The sequence below is a fragment of the Callorhinus ursinus genome, unplaced genomic scaffold (assembly GCF_003265705.2).
Source record: "Callorhinus ursinus isolate GAN/ISIS: 27379988/994484 unplaced genomic scaffold, GSC_fseal_2.0 scaffold10, whole genome shotgun sequence".
NCBI lineage: Eukaryota > Metazoa > Chordata > Mammalia > Carnivora > Otariidae > Callorhinus > Callorhinus ursinus.
Genome location: NW_027397072.1, coordinates 44,295,374 through 44,307,396, shown reverse-complemented (window position 1 = coordinate 44,307,396; position 12,023 = coordinate 44,295,374). Strand labels below are relative to the sequence as shown.

The 12,023-nt window shown below is 34.8% G+C and overlaps 1 protein-coding gene across 10 annotated transcripts in view; it reads left to right on the top strand.

Moving 5' to 3' along the window:
- CTNNA2 (catenin alpha 2) overlaps nt 1-12,023 on the top strand; it is a 1,073,854-nt gene that overhangs the window by 1,030,328 nt on the left and 31,503 nt on the right. For all 10 annotated transcript variants that reach the window (XM_073897478.1, XM_073897482.1, XM_073897474.1 and 7 more), the window contains one exon: nt 1,762-1,896. In XM_073897478.1, the coding sequence (XP_073753579.1) occupies nt 1,762-1,896 (135 nt within the window). The remainder of the gene's footprint in view (nt 1-1,761; nt 1,897-12,023) is intronic.

Sequence of the window (12,023 nt, the reverse complement as noted above, 5' to 3'; positions counted from 1 at the left end):
AGCCTTGTCAGCCCTCTAGGGAGATATCATTTTAAAGTTAATTCCTTTCAGTATATAGGTCTCGGGAGTAGGATAAATATTACAGTATTAAGTACTTGTAGAAAGCTAAAAACAGTCTCTGTGGGATTCTTTCTTGATAAATGCAGTTAGTGAAAAAAGTACTATAATGGTGTTATATATAAAAGAGACCCCTATGTCATTTATTAAAGAAATGGTTATGTCACAACTGCTGGCTTCACATTATTAATGAAAAACCGCCTGCCTTTCTTTTCTTTTTTCTTTTCTTTCTTTCTCTTCCTTCCTTTCCTTTTCTTTTTTTTTCTTTTCTTTCTCTCTCCTTCCCTTCCTTCCTCCCTCTCTCTCTGTCCCTCCCCCTCTCTCTCCTTCCCTCTATTCCTTTCCTTTCCTTTCCTTTCCTTTCCATTTTTCTTTTTTCTTTTCTTTTTTCTTTTCTTTTCTTTTCTTCTCTCTCTCTCTTTCTTTTCAGAATTGCCTTTCTTCAGCTTGAAGAAAACCTAGCTGGAGTCTTTTTTTCATACTCTTATTCTAAATAAGTTACTTCAGTTTGGGGTCTAGGTACTTATTTCTTGCAGTGTTTCATCAAGGATCTGGTGAGTGTATGTCCTTTACAAGTGCCAAATTGAGCCAGAACAATGGGATAGCCTGCAGAATTTTGAAATGAACTTCGGCTAGCAATAGAAATATATTTCAGTGACTGAATAGCCATTGGTATTGAAGCCTCAGAAATGCTTTAGGGAGTCATATAAATGTCTGTGGAGGTGTTCAGCTAAGTTCAGTTGTATCTGATGGGCATCTACCCACTAAGTAACGAAGAGAACTCAAAATCCTGGTCCTAGTTGACTCTAGAACAACCTTTGAAGAGTTCTGTTTTTACTCTTAGGAGTTTGTTTCAATTGGCTTCACACTCATTCTACTTAAATCTGTTGCTCTAACAGTGGTCATGATCCTTCTCAGAGTCTCTTATTTAAAAAAGTTTATAATGTTGGGCGCCTGGGTGGCTCAGTAATTAAGCGTCTGCCTTCGGCTCAGGTCATGATCCCAGGGTCCTGGGATCGAGTCTCACATTGGGCTCCCTGCTCCGCGGGAAGTCTGCTTCTCCCTCTCCCACTCCCCCTGCTTGTGTTCCCTCTCTCGCTGTGTCTCTCTCTGTCAAATAAATAAATAAAATCTTTAAAAAAAAGTTTATAATGTTAAAATTTTGATAAATATAAAAATCCAAAAAGTGTAATAGGCTTCCTTTAGTGAATGACACTTCTGAGAAAGCCAAAGGAAACAAGTGATTTCTCCCCCCAACTAACTGAATTGAAATTCTATCCTATGCTGTGTCCCAGAGATTGCTACCCGGAGCGATTTCCTTCTAGCTTCTGTTGCCTTTGTTGTCCATATTAAAATAACTACACAGGGTGAATGTTGGATGGGCCACTAGGAAAAAAACTGAATATTTAGTTTTCTTAACAGTTCAGAAGACAACTAGTAAAATACTCATAAATGTATACAGAAGTTCCAGTAAAACTTTCTGGAAGATCTTCAATATTCTTTTTATAGAATTGTATCAAAGTAGAGCTGACCATTCTAAACTACTGGCTGTGGCCTTCCTAAAATGTGCTGTAAAGTGAAGTTAAATGGATGTAATTAAGGTATATGACACTAAAACCTTTTCTTCTCACAGCTTTTGTAAAGTAAGTATTAGAAACTGAAGAGTACTTACTAATTGAGATCACTTTGTTTAATGTTTTATAGTGTCCTGATTCAGCATGTAAGCAGGATTTATTAGCCTACCTTCAACGAATTGCCTTGTATTGCCATCAGCTTAATATCTGCAGCAAGGTGAAGGCAGAAGTACAGAATCTGGGAGGAGAGCTCATTGTGTCAGGGGTAAGCCGGGATTTGGGCTTCACAATTAAAGTTCCCACTTTTGTACTTCCAAGGCAAGCATTCTTGGCAACAGTACTGCTAAAAACATCAAACTACAGTGATTCATAGGGAGTTTTTTTAAAATAAATGTTATCACCATTATTCCAGACCTTACAATAACTCACAAAGAGCAATTTGATTTTCCAATTACCCTGTGTTTATACTAGCCTTGTAAAATCTCCATTCTTCACAAGAAAACTAATTTCATAGTCTGGAAACTCATTGCCAAGCTGTGACTATTATAATTATTTGGAGCTTTTGTACATTTACTCATTGTGAGTCTACTTCCCTTTGTTAGTCCTAGTAATTTTCACTCTCGTTCAGGAGCCAGCCTCTCTATGTGTGGATTGTGTTCACATGTTAGAGATGATGAAAACAATAGGAATTCATTCATCAGGTTCCAATGCATACTAGGTTATCAGTAACCCTTGAAAGCCCAAATTTAATACAGGTTGATGTGCTGTTGCCAAAACTAACATAGTTGTCAAACACTAACAATTATGTATTCTTTGCTTAATCATTCCAGTATTTCCCTTAGTATCTGGTCCACTTTCATCAAATGTAAAGAAATAAGTTCAATTAATAGAAGCATTATGATTTCTTGGCAAGATTTCTAAATGTATGTGTTGAGGTTCTTCACCTTGGCTTCTCCTCCCTCAGTCCCTTTCTTTGAACATGAGGTGCCATCTATTGTTAACTATTTGCAAATTCCAAAGTGTGGCTCTGCCACCTTTAGTTCTTTTCCCAGTCAACCACGATGCTGCCATTTTAAGTGTGGCATTACCGGGAACATAACATGATCAACATGGTGAATGCCTTATGAGAATCAGACTAGTCATGAAGCTCAATTCTTTACTGAGACATTTTCAGAAATTCAGCAGTTTGACCATTTAATAAAAATATGTGGAAAAATCATTCTTGAACTCAAAGGTTTCAGGTTCTATATTGTTTGGCTTGCAGAAAACAGCTGGGAAAAGAGCTGATCTGGCTTGCATGGAGATGCCATCTGGAAAGCCTGTTCCATGCAGTCTCACCTAGAGTCCAATAAATTGGCTATTTTGTGCCTCTTCCCAAAGCATAGTCACCTCTTTGCATTTCCAAAATGATCCTGCTTCAACATTCTTCAACAACCAAGAGCAATCTGTCTTGCAATGTGTCCTTTCTGCTGAGTTGGTAATTACCAAGATTCTCTCTGCCAAGAAGTGATCAAAACATTGCATATCCCTTGCTTCCTTTCTTATCTTCAGACTCGATGGTATAGTCTCCCATACCATTTGGCTTTCATGTCCATCTGTATATAGCACCTGTGGAACTGAGTGCTTTTTGTTTAGCTTGCCTTGTGTGCTTTCATTTGTCACTTTCCAAATCTTATTATTTACATGGATGCGCAAAGCATCTTTGTGGATCTCAGACTCCACAACCTCATCTGGGCGGTATTTGACTGGCAGAGTTGCTCTCCATTATCCTCTCAGTACCCATTGTTCATCACTGCTTCCAGAGCCTCATTTCCATTGTCTTTTCCTCATTTAGATGTAGTCCAAACCATCACTGGCTTTTATCACTTGCACTGTTGGCATTTGTAGAGGTGTTTAAGATTGAGAACACCATCAAGAAGCCTGTTTCCTTCTTTGAGTCTTACTGGCAAAGTTCAAAACTCCTTGCATGGGAGAAGGCTTCTTTTAGTGGAATGTTATATGACTTTATAATAATTCTGAGTCAAATGCATTATAAAGGTTTGCTATATATTGCTTAGTTATGGACCTGCTCTTGGCCTCCTCATTTTTTCCAAGCTTGATTGCTATTTGGTGCCATACCTGCATCTGTAGTCTGCTGTCTTTGCCACTTCTGCCTCCATCTTATTCTTCATCCTCCTTCACTGATGGCCAATGGAGAAAAAAAATCAATGTTTATTTTGCAAAATAACCACAAATGACTGCCTTCAAGGTTCTGAAAGAGTCAAGAATGTAAGACCCCATACACACAGACTTTTCAATGATTTTGCCAAGAAAATGTGCCCATGCTTTGGGCCCCATTTATTTTATTGTCTGGCATGACAAAGTTGCTACATTTTTAAGGAAAAACTACTAGAATATAACATGCAATCAAAAAAAGAAATGTTTGAATCTTCCTTCCTTTTTCCTTATGTGTTTATGTACATGGGGTTCAAGGTTGTGGCTTCTTCTCTGAAATATATGAAAGCCCCCAAGAAGGTATATGTGTTAGTAGTCAAAATTTCCCCTAAAATAAGTGATTTGGATAGGTTATTCCCATTTTGCCAAGAAAAATTACTTGAATTTCAGTGCTGAGAACTGCATTTTTAGAGCCTTGTGCTAGCATGATGAACAAAATGCACATGTGCACAGTTATGTACCATGTCAGCATGTATATGTTTTATGTGATTCTGTGTGTACAAACTGGGAAAGGCTTCTGTTGTATCTGCGTTTGGCTTGAGTGGTTGTGGCAGGAAACTCAATAGGTCATGGGCAGAGGGACAATGGGTACAAAAGCTCTTGAATCATGATGGCAAGCTAGAGAGATAATTCAGTCCCGGATATATGCCTACATGTGCTCATTCACACAACTGCTGTCTAAGAAGCACCATTAATTTCCCGGCTAGAGATCTGTTTTTAAAGTTACTGGCTTACGTCTTCCTCACCAGCCAAAAAAGTACTGTTCTTACTAAATCTCAAAGTAGAAGATGTGTCTGTGAGCCAATTCAGCTTAAGCCATTTGTATGATTGCTAAGGGGGTCAATGGGGAAGAGAAAATTAAAAAACAAAAACTAAAACTAACAGTGCTAGAAATGCTAATGAGAAAATAAAGGAAACCAAAGTCCAGAATACTAAACATCCATTCATTTATAAACTGGCTTTCTTTGCTTAGTGTTTATTTAATCTCTTAAGTCAGCTTACATGCTTTTTGGAAAAAGAAATGTTCAAAGAAGAAAAGAAAAAAGAAAGGGAGGAGAGAGAGTAGGAGGGAAGAGACATGAAAGAAGGAAGAAAATAAAGGAAAGAGAAACTTAACCATAGCATATTGTAAATTATTGTAGTGCAGCTAATAGCCATTAAACATGACAGCATTATATTCATCATGGCAGAAAAGTTGAGCCAATTTTTTTTCAAGTATGTAAACATATTTTGAAATACAAGTTCGTTCCAATGCTGTGAAGTGGATATTACTTCTATATTTGATTGTTGTGTTTTTAATTTTTTTCACTAGGTTTCAGAGGATTTAATGGATTCTTTTAAATTTTAAAATGAAGATTTACATATGGATCTGGAGAAATAAAAACCATTCCATAACCTTTGATTAGCTACCCTAAAATTTATACTTTTGAATTTTTCTGAATGAGACTGGAAATGCTAATGTGGAATTTTAGAATGGAGAATGCTAAGCATCAAGCATTCTGATAAATCTGAAAAATTCCACCTAAATTTTTTTGAAGTTCAAATACATCATTAAAACAATGAAGCCAGAACGCAAGAGCAGTTAACCCTACATTGGACAGGAATTCAGTGTTTAGGTTAGAGGCGGAAGGACACAGATTCTAAGTAATAGTTGACTCCACATGAAAATGCTACAAATTTTAATAGATTTTATTGCATATAAATGACTTTTTCTCATACTTAACAAAATATAGGAGCAGAGTTTGGAGGCGAGTAATGTTAGTTTCCTACATCCTCAGCCTGATGGAATGGAGCCCTACCCTATTCCTGAGGATTGAGTAACTAAAAGGTCTAATGTGCACTTTTGTTCTTTGCCATTTAAATCTCTCCTTTCCAAATTTGACCCTCTCAATTGGGTTATGGAGAGAAGCTTGACAAGGTGAGCAAATATAATTTGTGATACTGGTAGGATTTGGATTGGTAAAGAGAAAATTGGAGAATAAGCAGTCAGTTATAGTCTCTATTGCCTATGTTTCACATCATTAAAAACAATTGGACTCAATTAAAATCAACATGAATATTCATGGTAATAAATGAAAACCATTCATACAATACTAGAAACTGATAATGGTCAAATCAGTCCTACCTGACTGTGATATGTATAAAGATACATATGTGCATATGCATATGCACAAACATACATATGCAACAAATACACATGATTTGATATTTACTCCCTTACCCCCTGAATAAGCAGTAATCAGGAACTGAACTAGTGGTTGATAACTGACATATCTGATCCAAGACAGTTTAGGGAAAAGAAAACGTTGGGAATTATTTGTACAATGCTATATATATTATATGTTTTAAAATATATATTATAGATTACATTTTTATATATTTGTATTCCATATTTAAAAAACATATTTTAAAAACGTGACTTGTTGAGATAAGAATTGCATTTAATTTGAAAAATTCTGTATTTCATCTATAAAAAATAGATTTTGTAATGGGTGGAAGCAGTCATTGAAACAAGCATTGTACTTAGTTGTGTAGCCTTATTCTTTTGTACAACTTGTACCCTTATTTGGGGAGTCTTTTTTTTTTATATGTTCTGAGTCTGTCTATTGTCAATTCTTGATTATCTCTGCTGATCGGAGTGTAGTAGTAATGGAAACAAATCTAAATTGCTAGCTATTTCAATTTGGGCTCTGGGATGCATTTCTATGCTTCATTTAAAAAAAAAAAAAGATATGTATTCAGAAAATTAACAGCAGTTCCAAATAATTTTCTCCAGATTTTCAGAGGGAAGGCCGTTAAGTGTTTGGGTTTACAGACTTTTCCTGAACTATGGAACAGTAGGAGAGTCCAGATCTAGAGAGAGTAAGACTAAAACAAACTTCAGATTATAAATCTGGATGGAAGGATGGTGGAAATACTCTGTAGCAGTAAGAAAATTAAACAAATATTTATCATTGGCAGAATGGTCATAGTTCTTTGCATATACTTTACTAGTAAGATGGTTTGCAGCATAATTCAGTCTTTCTCCAAAAAGCCTAACCCTCCCAATCTGTTATGATAGTAAAACTATAACCATTTAAGTTCTGATTCCTGCATTAAGTCTTCCTTAGTTACCGGTGTACATGGTCACTGATTTTTATACAAACAAAATTATGCAAACCTTCAGGGAAAAATAACCCTGAAGTGATTTTTCAGTGCAAATTCATTCTCCCAGTGTTATAAAAGTGACATTTAACAAACTCGAGGCTTTACATGTGGAAGAAATTGGAGATGGGGATTTTTATAAGAAAAGTGAAAATCTCCTTGAGTGCCAGGCATCATAGGAAGTTTTGAGTGTAGTATACCACACCTGTCAGGTGTCTCCCTAAATTTAAATAGTCTTGTGCAAAGGAAGATGGTATATTGCTCTGTTATAAAAAGTAGCTCTGTAGTTACTCGGTGATGGTGACCCTAAACTTATCAATTCGAACTATTCATTTAAAAAAATCAGTTTTTCACTGATGAAATTAAATCAGTTGGTTATTCAATTTGTTTTATGCCTGGAAAAAATTCTTTTTATTCTAATGCTCTCATTTTAAAGTAAAAAGACAGACTCCTTTGTGGCAAAGCTGGAACAGGAAACAAGCAAAGAACTCTTTTTACCTTAAGTGGAGACATGGGTTGACCTAACTTGGATCTACTCAGTGGATTGATTTGATTGCATCACCTGTGCTTGTAAATGGAGACATTTCTATTTTAGTTTGAGGGTGTTCATTACTGCGCATTAAAGTAGAAGTGGCTAGTGGCTTTATGAAGAATGTCTCTGCCTCAGAAATGTCAGTGCCATTACTTGTCCTTCAGTCAGTGCACTTGCATTCCTTTAGGTTTTAGAAGCTATTCAAGTTTTAAAAGCCTCGAATTAAAAAGAAGGCAAATAATTCACACCTTAATCTATTAGAAATTAATGTTTTAGATTTCAGTTAATATTCGACCATTATTTGGCAGCCAATGATGAGTAATATTTTATGAAAACTTGGAAATTAGACACATGGGAGGTACCTGGATGAGGAACACTAATTTTGCATAGCTTTTGATATCTGTGCAACACAGGCAAACCTATTGAAGAAGTACTTGTTTTATAACATTTTCCCATGAGACATATTCTAATTTTGAGATACTGTTATAATTGATTTCATCCTAAGATGTTCTTTCTTCATTAATATATTTTAAATAATTAATGTTTATAGTAGTGTCTTAGGAGCTGTCTCCTCATTTTTAACTAGTTTTGGATATGTGAGAACAAATCCAGATAATAACCTGTTCCCTTAAATTGAACCAAATAATTATGGGAAGCCACAGTGTTGGATAGAATACCTTTATTTAGAAACAGCATCTGTAATTTAGTTTATGCTTTCTGGTTTTCCTGTGTACACTTGGATTGGTCAGCTTTAGTCAAGAAATACATTATTTTGAATTGGTTACCTAAATCCACTGTGATTTTGTTTCCTTGTTCCTACTTGGATATACCTCAAGAATTCCTGGACTGAAGGCAGTTGGAAGAAGAAGAAGCTAAAATGTGAATAAGTTGATATAAAAAATATATAAATAAATAAGAGAAGATGAATATTAAAATCTTATACTAAATATTATCTGGGGAATCTCATGACTGATTTTGCACAATTTTCCATTACCTCAGATGACTCAAAATAAAGGAAATTAAGAGACTCCATAGCAAAACTGAGACTGGATTTTATGTTTGGTACTAGATTTGATAAAATTTTGACAATCCTATTTTTCTAGAAAAAGATTAGCATTTCCGTATGTTGTTCCTAATTTCTAGTGACAAACCAGCAATCAGGGCTTCAAAGAGTTATATACTTCCTGTTCACATAAGGATATTTTCTGATTCATCGAACAACATTTCTGGGGTGTTGCAACTCCTTAAAAGGCACAGTGCTAAATATTGGTTGGGTGAAGGTATTCAAAGTCCTTCATTTCTAGTAGCAAATAATTTCCATGAAGAGGATAAATTTTTCTGTCCACTGTGCTTTTGTTAGATTGTGTAGTCCATTGGGTTTTCTTTTTTTTTTTTCCATTTAGTTTCTCATCATCCTGTTTAGCTTTCTCAGCAAGAATAGCAGGGTGTCTGTTGATGGCTATCTCTGTGTATTCACTGTTGTTCTTGATTTACTATATTCTAGAAATAAAAGTGTGTTTAACTTACTATCTTCTCATTCTTTCCCTACAGATTATTTTGTCAAATGCTTTCTCCAGCTTAATTTAAATGATTTATAAAATATGGCTTTTATCACAGCCCTTAGGAGAGAAATATGTGCCATGTTATGGCCCATGTATCTTACAAATAGGAAAGACTTCTGGATGGGCAGTGTGTAGTTTTCTTAGTTCAGATTTCTTTTCCTGCTTCAGAACAGATTGTCTTACTCTATCTTGAACAGTCATTTTCTTTGTGGGCAATAAATATATTTCAAATATTTCATCCTAATCCAATTTTCTTGAAGGCAAGTCTTACTTAATTTAGACTTTAATCTTTTCTTTCATCACCAATACTATATCTTATTTTATTGCTTTTCTCTGAATACCTTCATCTGTGCAGATGCCTTGCTGATAATGAACTTGGTGGGAACTCTGGCTAGATCTTCTGTCAAATCTGCACAATCTGTATCTTGACCTCTTTCATCCATTTCCTTCTGCAAATCTATTTCTCAGCTTAGAGAAGTTCCTGGAGAAGTTCCAGTCAGCATCATCTTATAAGAACCATGTACTCTTTTAAGTTCAAGGTTCTGTATATGAGACATTATGATAAAACAAACTCAGAATAGAATCTCTTTATCTAGGAACTCCCAGTTCAAATCTGTTGCTATCAAAATTATTTGGATTCTGTCTTGCTATTTCTCTTCAATAATAACATTTTGGTCAGATTGCATGCCAACTACCTGATCATGTCTTCCACGATTAATTACTTTATAAATACACCTCCAGATTATTCTTTCAGAATGTACAAATTATTCCACCTGACTTTTCTTTATCTTTTGCACTAAGTCAAATAAAAACACTTTTTCAACAAGCAAAATTTTGAAACCAATCCTACATCTCTGTTCAGAATAAAGTTATAACCGTGACTTCAATAATGGGGTCTCTTGACTGAAATCTTACAATCACTTCATACCTTGTCTTGAAAGGCTAACTCATCCATTTATATGATATCATAGAAAGTATGCATCAACCCCATAATTGTAGTGACACTTAGTTTTCATAAAAATGTCAAGAGGCTAGATCCTAAGAAGAGTTGGAAATTATCTGATCCTGGCATTGCATTCTGTGTCAAAGAAATTTTTTTTAACTAATATAACTAAAGACATTATTGCAATCAATCATACTAAATTCACCTAAAAAGTCAGCACAGTTCACCACTCTGCATCCTTTTGATGCAGCCTAGTTTTGCATTGGGTTCCTGAAGTCATGCTCCATTTCCAAATAAGCAGTAGATAATAAGAAATATCAGTAGATTATAAGTTAGTTTTATTTCAATATTTACAAAGTGTTTAACTCCATTTTTATTCTGATATCTTAACATTGGCAGATGTGTACCTTTTTTGTTGGGTAGTAAAATTTTTAAGGTGTTTATTGGAAGAATGAACAATTGCCATAAGTAATCTTAAAATAATGAACTTTAAATTTTGTATGAAAGGTGAGATGACACAAATAAGTTTCTAATACAAAAGATTAGTTTCTGAAACTGAGAAATAATGGTAAATGAATAGCACATTCCCTATAATGGTAAAGTCAGGAGATGCCTAATTTCTAAATCAAATGGGATCATTATAAAGCATAAAAAAGCAAGGATAAGCCAACTAGTCAATGATCCAATAAGTAAAAATAGGAAGAAAATAAGGCTTCATAGGGCCATTAAGTGTGAAAACCCACAGAAAAAGAGCTGTTGACTACAGAATTTGAATTTAGATTTAGTATTACTGAAAATAGAAATACAATAATACAGAGAGGGAAACATGCAGAATATCACTGCTTTCTCTAATAAGCACAGAAAACGTCAAGTATAAGAAAAATTCCATTTTTTCTTAATACATTCCAGATATTTTTTTTCTATTGTCTTTAATTCTCTAAAGACATTCTTTAAATGTCTCTAACATTTATTTTGAAGTGAAAGATGGGAGTAATGTTGCCAAATCCATTATCAGCTTGAATGTAGTAGCATCTGTGTTTCAAAATGCTCCTAACCTGCTGATTTTGCTTAATTTTTAAATTGTGATTATTTAATACACTTACATATTTAGTGAGCTAAGAATGGCAGGACTAAAAATAGAATTATATTTGCTTGAAACATAAGAAAAAATTTTAAATAAAGAATATTTTTTATCTGCATATAGAAACAAGCTTTCTTTGAGCTTTACCCATTTATGATGCCATGATGCCATGAATTGTAAGCTATTACTTTTACTAAAATATTTTCTGTGGAAAGAGTGGGTTTCACTTTTCATATATCCCACCAGGCAGATAAAAATCTGGCTTCCATGTGGATGGTTTCTGGACCTACCTGCTCTTCAATATCACCCCTTTTTTGTTTTATCAGACTACCCACTTGACAACTTTGAGTGGTTCATCATTTTTAACTTCTAAATCTCCATTTAAAAAAAAGGATCTTAGTGTTCTCCATATTATTCTCCCATCTTGCCTGATTTACTCCCCACCCCCACCCCCCCACCCCCGCAAATGGACTCAGAGTTTAAATAAAGCTATATGACTTTAGCTTTCCTGCATGTGACACAAATGTTTGGTCAGTTAGCATCACTGGGTCACTTAAACTTGACCGTTGACTGTGGCAGTATAGGGACCCTATGGTTATAGAAATCCTGATTTTTCTTCAATTTTGAAGGTGGGCTCTAATAACCCCATTTAGATATATGTTATATTCTGTACACACAGAAAACCTGGTCAAGATTGACAGTAATATTTTATGCTGAAGATAACATTTTAAGAAGTAGAAATAGGCATTGGTTTTTGGCTTATCTTTTAAAATGTGCCTGTCACACAGCCCCTCCTTGGGTACAAAAAGGAAGAGTAAAAAGAGTTGCAGTTGTAGCAACAGTGAATGCATTAGTTCTTCAGTGATTCCAGTAAAAAGGGTAAGTATCCTTTTAGTACCATGTACTGGCTGGAGAT